This window comes from Prinia subflava, chromosome 19, assembly GCF_021018805.1.
Source record: "Prinia subflava isolate CZ2003 ecotype Zambia chromosome 19, Cam_Psub_1.2, whole genome shotgun sequence".
Taxonomy (NCBI): domain Eukaryota; kingdom Metazoa; phylum Chordata; class Aves; order Passeriformes; family Cisticolidae; genus Prinia; species Prinia subflava.
In genome coordinates, this window is record NC_086265.1 from 11,618,244 (window position 1) to 11,637,558 (window position 19,315).

Sequence of the window (19,315 nt, forward strand, 5' to 3'; positions counted from 1 at the left end):
GAGGGCGGGAAAGCGCTGAGGGGAGGGACGGGAACCGCAGCCCCGGGAGACTCGGGAGGCACAGAGCACAGCACCGGCGAGGGACGGGCTGGGAGAGGACACAGCACCGGCGAGGGACGGGCTGGGACAGGGCACAGCACCGGCGAGGGATGGGCTGGGACAGGGCACAGCACCGGCGAGGGACGGGCTGGGAGAGAGCACAGCACCGGCGAGGGACGGGCTGGGAGAGCACCAGGTTGGGACAGGCTGAGACAGCATCAGTGTGGGACACGGCACAGCATCAGTGTGGGACAGGCTGGGAGAAGGGCCAGCACCAGTGACGGACAGGCTGGCACAGCACACTGAAGCTCCCCACAGTGCTGCAGGCCCCTCCAGAGCTTCCACGGCACTGAGGGCCATCCCTGCTGCCTGGGCCTGGCGCAGGCAGTGTAAGCTATGTGCATAACTGCATTTCCCCTCAGCAAGCAAAAACACTCCTTCCTTGCTCGTTTGGTGGCACACCCTCAGAGGAAAGCTGCCCTGAAGCAGCAAGCACAGGGCTGGGCCAAGGGCTGCAGCAATTGCAGACACAATCCAAAAACAAACCTCAGGGCAAGAACCAGCCCTGAACACACCTACAGCCCTAGCTACATCAAGGAAAACATCGCTGGAGTGCTGTCAGGCACCAGTCCCAGGCACCACCACCGTAGTGTGAATACTGTGTCTAAGAAACACAAGCAAACCCAAAACATTCCTTTTGTTTGCTTTTTTTTTTTTTGCTTTGCTTTTTTTTTTTTTAAGTGAAACAGACATGTTAGCAATTGCCCAACTCCATCCCCAACCTGCCAAAGCCCACACCACACAGCTTACTTCTAAATCTTTATTTGTTTTCTACACAGAGAAAACAGAGGAATGTTGAAGCAGCAATATTTAAACACACTAGCAAGGAGCCATCAATCTGTGAGAGTGCACAAAGTGCAACACGGGGCCGTTTGTGCCGTGGTCTCTGCTACAGGGCAGGGTGAGGGGAGTCCAGGAACAGCCTCTTCAGACAGACGGGAGAGCTCTATGCAAAGGTGGAGCCGTTCCAGCCCACGTTGGCAGCATTCATGTCAAAGTAGTTGATGTAGACCCTGCAGAAGAGGCACAGGAGGAAATAACAACAGCCTTATTAACTCATTTATGTAAGTCGGGACAACACAACAGGGGACAGTGCTTCCCATTCTTCTGCTTGACAAAACATCAAGCTTCATCTTTACCAAAAATTCTGGTAGAGCCCCTAAACAGTCAGCATTTCTCAGTTCTCAAAATTGTACTTTTTCTCTTTTTTTAAAATACAAATTCTTCTGTAGTCATGGACTGTCCAGACACCAGATAGCTTTTGTTTAGCAGCCTGTCAAGAATTCCCAGAGATCAACCCCGTCTGTTTCTGAGCCACACGTGTCACACAGACTGGCAGCCTTGGAGAGTTAAGCACGCCCTCAGGCCTGTCTCCCTTCATGTCTCCCTCCAACTCTGGTGGCACCAGGTTCCTCCCATCCTTCACAGCTGCACACAGACACTCTCCTGAACTCTGCAGCCTGCAAGGGAGCTGTGAACAGCCTGCTGGCTTCTACTTTTGTGTCTCAGCTCTAGCCTGTTACTGCTCCTTGCTCGTGCTTTCAGCCTTGCTTCCCCAGAGGCAAAACACACACTGGGCAACTTGTCAGTGCTCTGGTGTTTTTTCCTGCTCTCAGAGCAGAAAGCCATTGAACAGAGGACTCTCCAGGGAAAGAGGCAAGTACCGAATTCTTATGTGGATGTGAAAGTGCAGCAAGCAATGTCTTGGTATTTTCCAAAACACATGGACCTACTCCTGGCTTTTTAAACAGACTTTTCAAAGCAGTTTCAGAAGCAAGGTAGATACGGTTAAACTGTGTCCCAGCCTTACCTGTCTGCAGATACGTGCAAGTGCTTCGAGATCAGATCACACAGCATCTTGGTGTAAGTCTTGTTCTGCTGCCCTCCTATTTTGCCGATGCTGTAGAGGCTGCAGAGTGCGCAGGGATCGGTGGAGCCCCCGAAGGACATCATCTGGTCAGGTATGATGTGCACAGCTATGTACTGTGGGAGGGAAACACTCCGTTACAGGCTGTCTGAACTGCCCTCTGAAGAAAATTTCTTTTAGGTACCAGCTCTGAACAGGGCGGTTGTATTGGGGTCGGGCAGCTCTTCAGTGCCGGCCCCTGCGCACTTCCCAGGCCCAGGGGAGGCTCAGGCCCCGCAGTCCCCACGGGGGGCTCGGCCCTGGGGGCTGCGGGGACCCCCGGCCCGGCTCTCAGCGTTAGGAGCGCGGTCATGTGTGCACAAAGCCGCCGGCGAGGCAGGCACCCCCGCCCGCCTCAGCCTGGCCACCGCGCGGGGCGGAGCGAGGTGAAGGCCCAGAAACCGTGTCTGCGTGCCACAGCTCGCATCCCAAATCACGGACCGAGGGCCTGCCAGAGAGCCGGGCAGCGATTCCGCCTTATCGGGCTCCGGCTCCTGGGGCGCTGCGGTCTGGCCCACGAGGGGCCGTGTCGGGTGGCTGAGCCGCCGGGAGCCGCCCGGAGCGCTCGGTCTCTCCGAGCCTCTGCCCGGCGGCTCCGTGCCACTGCGCAGCTCCGCCGCTCGGATCGCGACCGCCAGCACAGGCGCAGCGCATCCCCGGCTACGTGAGCGCCGCGCTCCTGCAGGCCCGGCTGCTGCTGCAGGCAGGGCCGGGCATCGGAACACTCGGCGCCGCGGGGCGGAACGGGCACAGGGGTACAGGCTCCTTCCTGCGGAGCAGCGGGGCCGCCGCCGCGCTGTGCTGCCGCAGCTGCTCCCTCGGCGGCGCGGCCCGGCCGTCCCGGGGAGCGGAGATGCCCCGGGGAGCGGAGATGCCCCGGGGAGCGGAGATGCCCCGGGGAGCGGAGATGCCCCGGGGAACGAGGGTGCCCCGGGGCCGCTCCGCCGCCGCCCCTCCCGCCGGGCCCCGCCGCACACGTGCTCGCCCCGCTCCCGCCGCGGGCCGGCCCTGCCGCCCGCCCTCACCTGCGCGGGCTTGCCAGTGGCCTTGGCCAGCTGCTGGGTGAGGTCGCCCAAGAGGTTGTCGGGCACGGCGTCCTTGCAGACATTGGTATAGATGGCGAACATGGGCATGGTGGCGGCGGCGGGGGCGGCGGGGCCGGCGACGGGAGCGTAACCGAGCGGCGGGACCGGCACAGTGGAGCGAGGAGGCGTCAGCGGCGCTTTTAATGCGCGGGGCCGGCCCGGACGTGCAGCGGCCCCGCCCGGCTGGGAGGGGAGGGAGCGGGGCGGGGACACACGCACACAGCAGCCGTGGGGTCTGCAGCCCCGGCCCGGCGTGCAGACCCCTCCCGCGGCGGGCTCTCGGCCGGAGGGCTCTGCCCTTATTCCTTGGCTTTGTTACTGCCGCTGAACATTTTTTGAGCGTTTGTTGCAGGCTGCTTTCTAGAACGGGGTCCGGGCGCGCTGGGCAGCTCATACATAACCCGGTATCAGCGCATGTGATATTACCCCTGTAGCACTCGGACTGGTTTCTGCGGGATCAGGGCCAGAGAGGGATATAGGCTACAGCTGGGCGGTGGCAAAAAGAGATACTTGCCCTGGCTCCGAGGCTTGTTTTCTTTTGCAAAATAAAGTAACAGTTGTAGCGAGTTTGCTTTAGCTGTGTGTACAGCTTTAGTTCGGTGTAAGCAGAAACGCCTGCCTTGCTGCTATATTAATTAAAATTACCTATTCCTCCTCAGCCTCTCCATTTTCACATGATATTTCTCTGCTGAAAAAAGGCAGGAATGAATTTTGTTTGGCTTAGGAATGAACTGTCGCGCCTGTCGGGAGGCGAGGGGCAGCGGGGCCGAGCCGTGTGCTGGGCTGTGTGAGACGATGCACGTAGGCTGCCAGGGCACGGTTCCCCGCGCTGACTCCTGCCTGCCCCGACGGCGGCAGCGCTGCTCCGCTGCACGAAATGACTCACAGGAAGGCTAAAGAGGATCAGGCCCGCAGCCCTCTCCACCCAGACATCTCACACACAGCAATCCTGCACTGCCGCTGCTAGAAAGCCTGCCCAGACATACATGGTACATATGTGAACACTCGTGGCCCTGAACGAGGAGTAAGGGATGGTGTCATACGGGAGTGCATTGGGGTGACACAGGTTATAATGCTGAGAACTGGAGCACTTCCTTTGCTAGTGATTAACAGTGCTTAAGGACGGCCACTAAGAACTGATTAAGTTTCCTCCCTTTGATATCCTCAGCTCCCTGCCGTTGCACAGTCCCACTTATTCCTCTCACCCTCCTGCCTCCCAGATTTGTTGATGGAGGTGGGGTGGGAATTCTACCTGTGCAGAGAGAAAAGCTTGAGAGCAATGTCACCACTGGTGTGTTTGCCCTGTGGCCTGGCAGGCCCAGAGTGGCAGCCCCTGGCTATGCTGCCACACAATGGAGAGATATCTGCAATTTCATTCTCTTTTGCCTCCCTGACTAAGAAAGAAGCTTTCACCAAAGCAGCTTCCATCTGTTATCCCAACAAAGCATTTTTGTTGTTTGAGGCGCAGGTCTGTATTTAAAGTCTATGGCTGCAAAGCAAAGCTGTGGTAGGGACACAAAGGGATGTTAACAATAGAGTTGAGAACAGGGGTGTGATAAGGTTTGCTCTTCCAGAAAAACTCACAGTACATTTAACTATAGAATTTCAGGAAACATCTCTACTCAATCTTTTATTTTACTTTGGAAGCAAATGATCTTATCTGACCAAGGGCTTAAATAATAAATATTTGTATGCAAATCTTCCTTTCATAATTAATTCACCACTTCAGTCCCTAGGAATGGCTTACTGCAGCTTGCTGTGCCTCTGCCTCATTCTGAGCTGTGCTCTAATCTTTGCTGTCACTACAAATTGTTCAATGGATGAAAAGGGGAGGGCACAGCAGCGAACAGTGGTTTTTTCCACTCGCTCCCTCTGCCTGTGCTGAGCCCTGGCAGACTCACAGCACAAGTTTTTCTGCTACTCAGCTAGATATCTCTGTAGTGTTAGGCCAAAAGAGGACAGGCCTGCAATCCATCCCTTTTAAGTGAGAGGTAATCATGTCCTAGCTCCTTTTGAAGGGAGGTCCATGTGCAACATTGTAGCCACATCTATTAACTTAAATCTATCTTGAAACCAGGTCAAGATATATTTATCACTTCTTGAAATTTGGCTCTTGAGCATGGGCAGGGCAAAGGCAATAAGAGTGTTCATTTTCATATATGACTAAACTTTCTTTGAAAGAAAAGCTCCTGTTAAGAGTATTTTGAGAAGGCACCCTCCATCTCAACTACAGATCTTCCCAGAATAACGAGGAGGTCCCAGTCATAAGGTTTCTGCTGCATTTTTATTTAAGCAGCAGAAGAGATGTTAAACAGCAGTAGGTAGTAGCAACTAAGGTACCAATGCCTTTTGCATCTGGCAGATGCCAGAAGGTGACCTGAACTGCAGTTCTCAAAGCACGGTGAGGGGTCAGGAATAAGCTGTGGTTTCCCCAGGGCACCTCAAGCGAAGGTGATGTTATTGCAGCCTACACTGCTGGACTGATGTCAAAGAAGCTGCTGTAGGTTCTGGGAGGGAGGACAGGCATTGTTAACAGAGGGCCGCAGGCTGCTCAGGCTGCTCCTGCACAGGACACAGCCACGCTGCAGACTCCCCTGGGGCTTTGTCCTTCTCGGGCCTTACACTCCCTTCCTCCTGCCCCTTTTAATGCCTCATCTACTTGCATTCTGGAGTTCCTAGTGGTCAAATTACTGTGTCTGTACCTGGTCTTTTGCACATGGTATCTGTGGGTACATACAATGCCTGAACCTACATCGTTTTAACCAAGGAATTCTGCACCTTCTGATCATCAGCATTGCAGCTCATGCAGTGGCTCTGTTTTTCTTTATAGCTGGGGAGTTGCTCATCTGAGCTGGCATTTAACCTCTTCAATCAGCACATTAATAGAGAACGCCAAAGGACCAGCCTGGGATGAACAGTTTTAACAATCTGTGGAAAGTCATGTCAGACAAGTTGCTGTATGAGCTCACCTGTCAGATGGTATTTTCAGCTCTTTGTTCAGCAGCTCACAAAGCAGTTTGGAGCAGACCTTGTTCTCCTGCTCCCCTATCTTTCCAAAGCTGTAGAGAAAGCATATAGCACAAGGGTCTGTGGAGCCACCAAAGGACATCACACGATCAGGAGAGATTTGTATTGCTAGGTACTGTTGGAAGAAGAAAATGAATGTTATTTTCTTTGCCGTACTAAGAAAAGTTTTGAAAATCCAGGAAGGCATTTATGTACCTAAACTGCAGTGAAAATAAGTGCATGTTTTTCATATGCAAGGCTTTCATTTGTTGGTGTCTATTTGTTGGTGTCTACATTTGCATTGTACTCCAAGATAGCCACTGCTGTGTCAAAGGCCAGTACAAAGACTCCACAGTTTTTAGGTTTCCTAGTCCAGGTGCCCCAGGAGCTCAGTGACCTGTGGTATCTCCAGCACCTCCTCCGAGCCCCCAGGCTCTCCCTGTGTGTGTGGGAAGGTCAGGGGCGAGGGGGGTGTGCAGTGGTACTGCTGCACCATTGCGTTCCAGAGGGATTTTGCACCTCACTGGCTCCTGCTGCAGTCTTTCCTGCTGAGGTAAATGTGAACTGACACAGCAGAGGCCTAAATCAACATCCCCCTCATTAAACAAAATACAGCCTAATCCTACTTTTGTTCTTGATATCAGGAAACACAGAAGAAAGTATCTATGTTAATATTAATGGCCAGCCCGCGATTTTCCCTGCTGCTAATACACAGTGTCAGATCCACACACTGGGGAATCTGGGGATCAGTTCCCCTGGCATTCATCTGGTCTGTGCTGTTCTTACCCACGTTTATTAGCAGCGCATCATTGGAACTCGGCAGCAATTAACCCTCTTGGTAAAACAAGCTAGCCTGAGTACCAGGAGTTGTCTGGGTAATTAGTCTTGGCCATCACTCGCAGTTTGTTTGGGTGTGAGGTGCATCAGACCACAGCAGTACAGGATAAGCCAAGGAGATCCTGCTGAGGTACCTCTGGCTTGGCCCTGTTCTCCCCTGTCTGGACACCATGTGCTCTGGACTTTATGCCAAATGTAGGTACCTCCATGCCTTTAACATCTACCCAGGAAGCAAGTTATCACTGTTAAAACAAAAATCGAGTTCAAGTATTAATCAGCATTATTTTCTTCTTCAAGCAATTTGAAAATATTTGGAACAGTTCTTCCAGTAGGAAAAAGCCCTATTTGATTAAAAAATCCCTATTTTTCCCAAATGATGCAGTTTCCTGTGAGAGGAAAGCTCTGCATTCCAGCCCACCCTAATCCTTTCCTTCTTTCTGTGTTATAACTAAGAGACTCTCCCTTTCCTATTGCCTCCTCTGTCACGAAGAGCTTGTATGTTCTCTTCAGAAGAATCTCTTTGTTATTCCCTGTATATATCTAAGTCCCCTTACATATCCCTGCCACACAGCTGCACAGACCTGTTCCAGCTGCGTCCCAGCCATGGCCTCTAGCTTTCTATTCAGAAGCTGTTATGCAAGACACACCCCTTGCCCCCCCAACTGCAAGTACTTGTTTGCTGGACTGATAAAAATTCGCTTTTTTTTTAAAGAGGGGTAGAACACATCAATTTTACACAAGAATTTGATGTGTTCAGGTGTCTCAGTGCATAGAGAGAGGTTTGCTGGGGAGCCCTCAAAGCCCTTTCTAAACCAAAGCTTCATTCTTTCTGCAGTTTCAAAGCATCACTCCCAAAGCAAAATAAAGATTTTCTGAAGATGGGCTCGTGAAGATGCACAAAGGGTGCTTAAACAAGTGGCTACAGATCCATAGCCAATCCACTGAAGTTACTGCTGCTACAGCAACTGAGGTGTAGCTCATGTTAGGAAGTTTACAGCTCCATAGAGAAATTTTCTTTTCATTTTTCATATTGAACAATCTTGAGTAAACAACAGATACGGTGACTAGTGACCAGCCAGTATTAAGAAACCAATAGCCTTATAAATCCTTATAAGACCCTCAATACCAGTTTTTCAGGACCTCACCTCAGTAGCATGCTGCCATATGTCTTGGCAGGTAAAACCCCTCCAGTCTGGTAGTGAAACCAGCAGGCAGCCTTTACTCTGGTGTTTTGACTACAAATAGCAGGATGACACACAGATATTTTTGCCAGATGTCCAAGCAAGCTGAATAAATAAATTTTTTTACTTCAACAGTAACCACCAGGCTACAGGCAATTTGGTGGCAAATAGCAGGCACTTACTCAACAGGACTCAGCAAGGAAGTGGAGGGTGTTTGCTTTTCAGTCAGCCAAATTCTTGAGAGCTATCCACAGGTACCTGTGGGCACATACCCACAGACATCCAGTGTCTTCATGTACACAGATAACCACATGCAATACCATCCTACACAAAGCCAGTTTGAAAACTCCAGGGGTTTGAGATCGCAATAAAACTGACTTACAGTGAACAAGTATTTGATATTCTCCCAGAGAGAAGACTGCAAATACTGGTGAGTCATTAGCTAAATTAATTTATCAAGGCTATCACTCAGAAATAGCTCATTGCATAGGCACAGCTGACTAAAGATAGAAAACATTTCAGCAAATGGACTTACCTGTGCTGGTTTGCTCAATGCTTTTGTTAACTGTTGGGTGAGCTCCCCTGCTCACCCAACAGATTCTGGAACTTTATCCTTGTTTATATTTGTGTTAACAATGAATTTAGGCACCTTTGGGTCACAAGCAGGTTTCTTCTGAGCTCACCTTGTTCTCAGCTCTATTTCTAACTCACCCATGAGCTGGCTCAGCCCACTGTGCCTCTAAATAGCCAGTGACACCTGCAGCAGGTGCATTGAGAGGGGTGGGAGTGTCTCAGGAGAGGTGAGGCTGAATGTGCCATCTGCAGGCTGCTAACACAGACAGCCAATGCACTGGCCTGCAAAGGAACCTGCTTTTGCACTCTGGAAACCAAAGCATCCAAAATCACACCTCGTATTTGGATACAGCCCTATCATGAAACCAGTGAAAAAGCAAATGTTTCAGAGACTGAGTGTAGGTTGTAATGTACGCTTTTACGCAATTCTAGTAATTATTTTTTAAAAATTGGATGAATTATTCAGTTGTGAGGTCTGAAACTCTCTCTGTGGAACAGACCATAACAGAAAACCTGCGGTGACACATGTTGTGCAGACTTTTCCTGAGCCATGACTGAGTCATGACAAAGATGCCTTAAATCCAGGCTCTTGGTTTTCCGCTGTGGTGATGGAGTCTACATGCTCAGAGAGGCTTGTTTTCAACTTGCTCTTTGTTGTGCAAATAGCTCCATAACAGTCATAACTCCGAGAGATAGGAAATCCACAGGCTTTGTGACAGGAGAGCTTTTATCCAGAGTGGAGGGAGCGTGTGGCGAGGCTGGGATCAGCTCTCTCTGCTGCCCAGAGGAGCCTCACATGAGAGAAGTGATTTAGAGGGATTGTACAGCATTTGATAGGGAGTGTTCACAGTAAGATGTGTGGGGAAAGCAGAAAATGCTGATGGGGATAAAATAAATGGTTTGACAATCTCCATGTTAAAAGTAATGGGTGTCTGTAGCCCAGTAGTTTCTGAGTGAAAAGCTTCTCTACTCACTCCATTTTCTCCAGGCAGCAGAAAAGAGGGAGAGCTTTCTACAGCTTCCACTAAATGCTTGTATTGAACGGTGTAGTTGAAGCAAAATTTTTTAATGGTGAAAACTTCTGTAGGAGGGTGCTGAAGCTGATTGTGTTCAAGGTCAGACTGACTGGGCCCTGAGCAACCTGACCTCCATGGTGGCATCCCTGCCCATGGCAGAGGGGTGGAACTAGGTGATCTTTGAGGTCCCTTCCAACCCAACCCATTCTATGATTGTGGTGTATGTTGATTTTAAATTAGTTCCTTCACTGTAGCTCCCTTGCTGTAAAAAGTCAGCAAATAAAAAGTCAGGAGATGAAATTACTGTGTCAGTGTTCATTTACAGCCCACGTCTGTGGATTGTGTTTCCTGTATGCATTCTGAAAATAATGAAAACCCAAAAAAAACCCCAGAAATAAAATCTGGTTTACAAAAAGCCTTTTCAGGGTATGTTTCCTAAGTCAAAGTGTTAAAAACAAACCCAAGTGAGACCTCTATCTGTAAGGAGAGGAGATCTAGTTTGTGATATTGGTTTTTTCTTTAGTGGTTCAAGGAAAGAAGGTGGCATGATCCAAAGTGTTTAATTACAAGTCATCCTATACTTGTTATTGGTCACTTGGAAAAACTTAGGCTACCTCCAATGATCTTCACAGCCTATTTTTACTGCTGGGTACAATAATCAGTCGTTATTCCCAGCTTGCTTACATAACAAGAAAAACATTTCCAAAACAAACTCTTTCTTCTGTGAAAACATCTGATGTAATTCCCAGAAGCTGATGCACCAGGTTGAAAATCAGTTCCTTAGACACCAGAGATGCTCCCCAGAGTCTGCTTTATTTTAGAGCAGTCATTTTACTTCTTTTGCATGAAAAAATATCTCAGGTTAGCAGGTCCTTCTCCCTGCCTAGAGGTACCAGGAAGTTTTGCACTCAGGTTGCTGTTACATCTCCAGGACTGTTGCACAGCAATTTTCACTTTCAATACTTTTTTCTTCTGTCATGCTGAAACCTGTTTGCTGACTTTGAGGTGTTTTTAATCTGTATCTGCTTGGGTCACCCTAAACCACGTATTTAGCTATTCCTCTGTGTGCCTGTCAGACAAATACTTTGGACTTCTGTGTTTCCCCAGCCTCATGACTGTTGGTCATTGAGCTTTCTTAATCATTCTTTACCTCAGTTCGTCTTCTTAAAAAATTTCACTTTTCTTTTGTATTTCTGATACACTTCTCTGAGCTGTTTGCCAGCAGGTTCCTGCTTATGAGGTACTGTTACTCTAGAATAATGAGTTTCATATCTATCTTAAAAAAAAAAAGTAAATGAGACAGAAGAGCTTGCAGTCTGTTTTTAATGTTTCCTTTTTAGTTCTATTGCAACATTATTTCCTGTCTTTTCTAAGAGATGCAAATTTCTTCTCTGAACATTCAGAGCTTGGTGCAAGACAACTGTTCCTTAGGAAAGTTATTTTCAGTGACAGAGGTTTCTTTTTTCCCAAAGTTTAGCTTGTTGAATTCTGCTTTTATTTCCATGATTGACTTTCCCTTAGTCTCAGGAAGATACAGGTAGATGAAAATTGCTGATAAAGCAAGGATACCCAAAAAGATAAGGAAGCAGAAGGGTCCAAGGTTATCCTGCAAGCAGAAATGCAAGACAATGTAAGGGAAATAAGAAACTCATTTCCATTTCCCTACCCTTTAGTGCAAGCCTGTGTCTTGTCAAATTCAGAGGTGTGCTCAATACACAATCCAGGACGGGTATCAGACCAGGAGTTTCCACTGGCCATGTTTGACCTGAGTCCGACTGCTGCTCCTTGACAAGCCTGGGGAATTGCTGAGCAGGCTTGGTGTTTGGACACAGGGCTAAGCTTTGCATGTCACTGCAATTTATTGCTATTATTTTGCCCCTTGTCAGCATTCAGAAATAGATTAGCCTGGAAAGAGGGATCCTGTGAGAGTCACTTACAACAATCACTGGGAAAATCATCCCAAGTACGAACAGTCCCATCCAGTTGATGCAGCCAACAATCAGAAAGGCTGATGGTCTGTATGACTGGCTGAAGATTTCAACCATCACAGATATGGTGGCTCCAGCTGAAAAAGCAAAGCCAAACACACACCAGGTTTATTTGTTTCCTTGCTTCTTCTGAAGCTCCTCCCAATGGCAGTGGCAGAGATGACAGACAGGCAGAATAGTGACAGACAGGCAGAATAGGTGACAGACAGGCAAAATAGGTGACCTGTTGATAGGTGGCCTCTGCTATGAGAGTGAAAGACCTTGATTCCAGAAATGGAATCCAGCAGTTAATGTAGGTTCCTCTTGTATGTACTGGAATCCTATTTCTGGTATCAGTGGATCTGTGCACTGGTAGTTGTTACTGGTGCAGTGGTTTATCAAACCAGCCTCCCTTTTGGCTGCTGTGGCCACTTCCACCTGGAGCATGTAGGTAGGCATAAGCTTAACTTGTTAAATTATTGAAGATGATTACTGTAACATACCTGGCAATGCCTACAATCCTGGTTTTAGCTGATTAATTCAGAAATTGCTTTGAAATTTCTATCTCACACCCTCTGGAGAAGATGATACTGTTCTAAATTATTTAGATCATGTGATCAGCAATAAAAATTGAGGTGTCTGTATCCTTTTCTTGTCTCCCTCTTGTATGTGTCTGCCCTTCCCTCCTTAACTCCCACAACTTTATAGCAAGGCACCAGCCTGTTTTTCCTCTGCCAACCGTGTTGCCAACCAATACAACACCAAATCTCCTCCCAGCATAACCACTGATGTACTTACATGGTCCAATTCCATAGAAGACAACGAACAGAAAGATCAGGATAACACTGAAGTAATGCATCCAGAAAAACCGATGCTGAAAGGGAGAAAACAGTGACATCAAACCATTAGACACACGACAGAAGAGCAGAGCTCTATTTCCTGCCACTGACTGAAGCTTTTCTACATCTTCTGCAAGCTAAGAGCAGATTGGTGGGCTGGGAAGTGGCCAGGAGGCTGCTGCCTCTGTACCTGCAGTGACAGGGTCATGGTGAGCAGCGCCAGCACAGAACCCATCAGCGAGTATCCACCCCAGAGCAGCACCTTGCGCCCAAACCGGTCTATGAGGGTGCTCTGGAAAGCAGAAAACAGGGATCACACACCCCAGTTCTCGAGGGAAATACTTCCTACTCTCTCCAGAGAGGAGAGCAGAAGACTTGTCTAAATAATAGCCATAAATCAGTGTCAGTTGACAGTTTCTTAGTTTCTAATAGATTTGATTAGTTTATTCAAAACTAATTCATTATTAATTAAGCTGTGTTTATTAGTCAATCCTAAGATGTTATTAGACAGCTCTCTCTCCTGCATGCTGTCATATGTCAAATTGTGCACACAAACGTACACACATCTAATCCAGAACACCAGAAAATTATTATTTTGTAGAAAAAAGTGAGTCTAAAGACACTCATGCAAATATTTGGGGGAAAAAACTTATTTGTATCATGCCTGTGGTTTTGCAGAAGCAGCAAGATGTGGCTTAGGTTATGCAAAATTTCCCAGAGCCCAGTCATAAGAAAGGAAAAGCATAGTTGTTGACCACATTAAATTTTTCCTTCAAACTCAAATCTGAAAAGACTTACACACAGTATAGAGGATAAGCACTCACACAACCCAACTCCCAGGGATACGTATGGGATAAGGTATTCCTCAAACTTGGCTGTGTGGAATACTTCAAAAGAATAGAAGTATATCTGAAAAATGCAAAGAGGAAATTAACCTGTGGAAAAAAGTGTTGCATTTGAGATACAATTCTAAGCTGGTTTAATACCATTGACTTGGAGAGGTTTGTAATGCTGCCTAGTGTTGTCTCTTGTCCTGGGGATAAAGAGAGCACTCAACTGCATTGATCCCACAGAGCTGCAAGGTGGTCATGACAGTCATCAGAATGTAAAGCTGCCAGCGCAGAGATCGCTCCTTTATCACTTCAAGGACACGCAAGGTTTTCGTGCTCGCCATCGCACCCTTCTCCTTCATGATGTCATCAATCTCTCCTTGGTGGTCTCCTTCCCCCCAGAGCTTCCTGATGGCTGTAGGGGAGAAAGAGGGAAGGGGATTATCCTGCCAGGGTAGCCCCACCAGGAATGGTTGCATTAAAGCCTTTATGCTGCCTGTCTGATAATAAATCTTCTTTTTATTACCTTCAAGGGTCTAAGATAGCTCAGTCCTTTTCAGGCCCTGGAGGAATATATCAAAAGACAAGAAAAAGGACTCAAAAGAGGCTTTCACCCTTAGCTGCAGTAAGATGTTTATTCCAGGTGGTCTCCAGGGGAAAAGAGGGTGTGCACAGGGGAACAGGGTCTTTTCTCAGCACTTGTGAGGGTGGGGCAAGTTGGCACCCAGCCAATGGGGTCAGAAAGGGAAGGAAGGGTCAAACTATATGGCACAAGCTCTAGGGGTCCCTGAGGAAGGAAAAACCATTCCCACAGGGGAATGTAACTCCTGTCCATTGTGCTGGTGCTGCCTCTGCCATCAGGTTGCTGCAGGGGCAGTGGGCATTTGGAAGGATTTTTCCTGTCTTGTTGTCAGTACAGCCCAGCTTTCTAATGTGGAGTTTACTTAACTGTAAACAAAGGAAATATTTGAGTACTTTTTATTTAATAATACAAAAAGGGGCAGCTGCATGAAGCATTTCCTTTAAAGAAATAAAGCAGTGCCCACCAAGGTGGGAAATGTTAGATATGCTGATACACATCTGTGTTTCTTGTCTTCATGGACGGAATGAGGCTGAGTGAGCCCAGGTTAATGCAGACACTGCCATGGGTACTTCAGCTGTTGTGTGTGAAACTGCCTGTGCTCCACGGCCCTGCACTGTGCAGCACAGCTCTGCCTCGTCCTCTGCAGAGGCTCTCACTGGGACACAGCACATGAAGGGAAGTAAGTGAGGAAAGCAGACACTCTACCTTTCCTGCAGGCTTCCTCATTACCCTTCTGTATCAGGAGGTAGGATGGTGAATCAGGGAAAAATGGGAGGGTAACCAGTTGAACCAATGCTGAAAGTCCACTAGATGCTAACAACCATGGCCACAAAGCTTCGCTTCCTAAAATCTCCCTGGAAAGTGTATGTGAAACAAAATTATGCTGAAATAACGTCAGGAAGTTTTTCTGAGTGATAAAGATTGCTCAGATTCCATTCAAGGGTTCACTGGAGTTAACCCCTGAATTTTAATTTGGCAAATTTCATAAATTTGGCTATTTTCATTTCTAACAATTTATTTTAAAGGGCTTATCTGATATTTTGAAAATCTTTCTGAATATCCTTGGAACCCAGTATAATGTCAGAAAGCTGATGAGACTCATTTGACCACTGCTTGACCACAAGAGCAAAGCATCTTGCTAGGACTTTCCACGCAAGTACACTAAATTTTGAAGCAGAAGTCTCCTAGTACAAAGAGTGTGGCAATAAGAAGAAATCAGATTATGAGAAAATCTTTTTCTGCCTTGTATATTTAAAACTATATTTTCCTCAAATACAATCAATATTTTTCTTCTGGCATAAGCTAAGGCATGTTTTGGGGAGGAAGAGAGTGTTTCTCAGTCACTGACTAGGTGAGAGGGTAAAGTTATAGAAACATTTCTAGTTTTAATGTAACCTGATAGAAAAATTGGAGAATTTACCGTAGTCCAACAACCTGTCCTGTGAGTTTTCCCAGGGTCAGAAAAACAGCAACAGTAGAGTTGGTAAACCCACGCAACTTCTTGGGTGAAATCTCTCCTACATACTGAGGATGTATATTGAGAGAAAAACCTTGAACATACAAGAGGATAAATAACAGTTAAAATATTTAGAAAAGCTTAACTTTTTGACCATCCTCTCTTACATTGTTTCCATTCACTCTGGTATTTAGATTACAATTTCTTGCAAAAGAGATGATATCTTTCACTTTTATTACGTGCCTGGTGTATTTGGTTTAAAAATCATTTTTCAAGGGTGGCTGTAGAGACAACCCCAGGACAGCAAGTGCAGGCCTGCAGGCCATGGTGACGTACCTGAGCCAATGCCATAGAGAAAGCGCCCAACCAGAATCATCTCAAAGGATTTGGCTGTTTTACTGAGGGCCATGAAAAGGGCAGCTACCAACATGATCAGGTTGGTGAACATCTGGCACTTTTTCCTAGGGGAACAAGAAAAAAAAACCTTGAGGATTTAGTGTGAAATGAGAACCTCTTGTACTCTTTTGACTACTCTTGCTATGGCAGGAAGCAATGGTACAGCCATTCCTACTGTTTTGAGGAATGGCTGAAATAATTTTGCCTTTGGATAGTCAAAATGGTTCTTTAAAATTTGAGGATCTGTTAGATTTGAAGTAATATTTTTTTTAGGTTAGAATTTAAACAGTTGGAACTCTTTGTCAGCATTTCGACAGTACAAGTAGGGAAAAAGATTGAAGAACTGGCCCAGTTTGTCACCAAGATTTTTAGACTGCTATAAGTTTTTATAAAATGTCAGGTTGTTCCCCAGAAATAGTCTGAGTCCACAGGTCCCATTCTAGAATTGCTCCTACTAAAGACACTCTTGGCTAAATGCGTGATCTGAGATGGCAGATGGAGTTTTTTAGAGGCATATTTCATTTCAAAAGTCACTGTGAGAATCAGGCTGGTGTGTTCACCACCCTGGTGTCCCAGGCTCAAAGCCTTTGGCACTCAGATGTTTTGCTGTGACCCTTAGACAAGAGCCCCCTTGCACACATGAAGGAGCACAGAGACTCTGTGTTTAGGCTGTGATTCAGTAATTAGGGCACCACATGTGACATAACCCACGGGAGAGGTGCACGATCTTGTTTCCAGGCTTGGGAGACTCTCAGCGTGTGGGATGAGGCAGTGTCCCACAAGAAATTTCTTGGGGGCACTTACCTGTTAGGAAAGAACAGAATTGCAGCAGGCTAAGATGGTTTGTTGAGACCCAAAGGAGGGGCCCCTGGGTCAGTGTGTTGTGGAGCAGATCTTTAAGTGGGTCACATCAAGAGGATATGTTTGGCAATTTCTCTGCAAATGAAATCAGTGGTGTTACACACAAGGCACCGAGAACAGACCAGACTGGTGAGGGATCCTTCCTCCTACTTTGCCACTATCTGTCCAGTGGCAAAGAGAGTTTGGAATTGACTTTCAGTAAAATGGATTGCCAAGAACAGAGATGTCTCTTGGACATTTGTTTTGGTGCTGATTATATCTTTACTGTGAAATTACAAGCATTTTTTTTCTCCTCTCTCCATATTTTCACTGGATTAGATCTGAATATTTAATGTAATGTCACCACCCCAAAATGAGTGTATTTAAATGGAAATCTGACTCTTCTTTGCCACATAAGGATATTTTCCAGGTGTTTGAGTAACTGCATATAATGCTTTAAAACACAAGACACACAGCTCCTTTACTGGAGTTTGTAAAGCTTGGGAGATCTTTATGAGAGTGATAGGGGACCTTGAAGAGAATGTGATCCTATGCCACTTCTCCCAGAGGCACTGACCCGTGATGGGATGATGACTGCAGCCCTTACAGAACAGTTCCCTGGGGAGGGCACATAAATAGGACAGAAAGGTGCTTGGACAAAGTGGATGTGCCAGGAAACCAAATCAATTGTCTTCAACCAGGCTGCTTCAACCAAAAAGAAGGGACTGATTTGTCCACCTTGGTATTTCCCTGTACTTTCTGGCTGCTGAGCTGTTACAAGAAGCACTTACTTCCTATATTTTGTAGTCAGGTAGCCACAGCAGAGGCTTCCCAGGAATCCTCCTATCCCATAAACAGACACAATGAAGGACCACAACAGCATGATTGTCTCAGGATGGAGGGGAGAGCCGTGTCGCTCTATCCAGGTTTCATTAATAAACTTCCTGATGTGCTGAAAAATAAAATGAGATTTGCCTGGATAATGGGTGTAAGATCCCTTCACATTTCGCTGTTGTACTTCAGGTCAAACCTGTGGTTCTCATATTAGATTTATTTGAGACTTTTTGTAGTAAAACAAGTTCATTGAGATCACACTGCAAATTCTTTAAGTCTGCATCAATCAGGAAACTTCCCAGTGAGCATGCTGAGAGCTCATTTTGTGTCCTCCTTTGGAGGCTTGTACAATACATGGCAAGAGCTTATTTAAAACAGAAAATACTATCCAGCTCCTTAAAGGAGGAAAAGTTCTCTACACATGTGATGTTACTATTAGCTGAAGAAAAGGCCTAGACATCCCAGCTGAATGCTCAGTAAATTTGGGATTTATGGGAGAAGAGAGGGCTCAGAAAACACCTTTGTGTTTTGAGCCTCAGAGAGATGGCTGCTTACCACAGAAGGATAGTTGATGACAGAAATGTGGAATCCATATGGGAAGCTACCACCAATTCCCAGCACTAAGATCATTTGAAGTAGTCCCCGGAACTGAACCTGCAAAGCAAAAATAAAATGCTCCATCAGCTTCTCACTACTCTAGTTTTATGCAGAGTAGTAGTAGTAACAAAGGCCAGAGTAGCCACACTGGTCCTTCCTCTTTGTCCACTTCAGATCCTTTTGAATTTAAACATTTTTCAAAATCCCTCTAATCTGCTGCCAAAGTGCAACCATCAGCCACAGTGCCAGAGCAAACAACATGGGTGTGAGGGTGATAATCCATCACTCTGTGTGCAAGAAGGAAAAGGAGTTTGAAAAGATACTCCTGACAGTGCAACTCTCACTGTGTGCCAGCAACATCTGACAGGTTGGCTGGATAAAGGTGGCAGTCCTGGACCTGGGGAAGAGGGAATCCTTTTCCCTGTGTGCAATCAACAGCAACCAACATGCACCAAACCATAATGTATGATGAGACATATCACTTCTTCACTTTTTAAGATTATGGAAAATTTTGATGCATTATATTAATTATCTTTTAATGAAGTGAAGAAAATAATTTATTTAAAAGTTTATGTCATGATTTCTTAGCTGTACCATTACCATATTACCATTTTTTGCTGTACCATTACCATATTCATTATTTTGGGAAGTAATCACAGTGCTTAATACTCAGTATTGTGTTCAGCAATTTAGAAGACAAAGTAAAGTATCATAGTCAATGCTGGAAGAGCCAGAACAGTTGTTAGACTTTCATTTCATTTCATTTCATTTCATTTCATTTCATTTCATTTCATTTCATTTCATTTATTTCATTTCTCTTGTTGCATAGAGAAGACAATACAACAGGATCTTCATGGCCCCAAGCCCCATTGTTCTTTGTGATTTAAACACAGAAAGATGGTTTCTGTAACAAAGAAATTTAAACTCTTTAAATAACCTGAAGCTCTAGTACTATGTTATCTTTGTCTTCTGTAAGTCAGGTGCTTGAGGAGATGTGAGCAGGTACTCACCAGGTTGGAGAAGAAGGCAGCCATCTCCTGTGCACGAGCTGGTTCTTCCAAAGGAGCCAAATGCTCACATCAGACAGCAGCAGTGTCAGTGAACTAGTCCCATGTTACTGAAGTTAAATTTTACTTCAGAGGTTTATGAGTTAATTACACATATTCCAGCTGTCGTACAAAGTTTAGGATTGTTGGATTAAATATTTCAACCAACGTTTACGTCTAGCCCAAGTAAACAGGAAGGTGTCCCTTGCAGAACCTATATACCT

At 46.4% G+C, this 19,315-nt stretch overlaps 2 protein-coding genes and 1 pseudogene across 2 annotated transcripts; all 3 read right to left on the reverse strand.

Annotated features, from left to right (window-relative positions):
* Positions 1–845: 845 nt before the first annotated feature.
* On the reverse strand, positions 846–3,260 carry MIF (macrophage migration inhibitory factor). The gene is made up of 3 exons (XM_063416102.1): positions 3,031–3,260; positions 1,910–2,082; positions 846–1,112 (listed from the first exon to the last, which is right to left on the reverse strand). The coding sequence occupies exons 1-3, from the start codon at positions 3,136–3,138 to the stop codon at positions 1,046–1,048; spliced, it is 348 nt and encodes a 115-aa protein (XP_063272172.1). The 5' UTR covers positions 3,139–3,260; the 3' UTR covers positions 846–1,045.
* Positions 3,261–3,406: 146 nt separating this feature from the next.
* On the reverse strand, positions 3,407–9,839 carry LOC134560411 (macrophage migration inhibitory factor-like; annotated as a pseudogene).
* Positions 9,840–11,102: 1,263 nt separating this feature from the next.
* Positions 11,103–19,082, reverse strand: LOC134560136 (solute carrier family 2, facilitated glucose transporter member 11-like). The gene is made up of 12 exons (XM_063415779.1): positions 19,056–19,082; positions 18,004–18,102; positions 17,406–17,566; positions 15,715–15,839; positions 15,343–15,472; positions 14,628–14,776; positions 13,567–13,754; positions 13,308–13,418; positions 12,700–12,801; positions 12,469–12,544; positions 11,641–11,768; positions 11,103–11,309 (listed from the first exon to the last, which is right to left on the reverse strand). The coding sequence occupies exons 1-12, from the start codon at positions 19,077–19,079 to the stop codon at positions 11,103–11,105; spliced, it is 1,500 nt and encodes a 499-aa protein (XP_063271849.1). The 5' UTR covers positions 19,080–19,082.
* Positions 19,083–19,315: the final 233 nt, after the last annotated feature.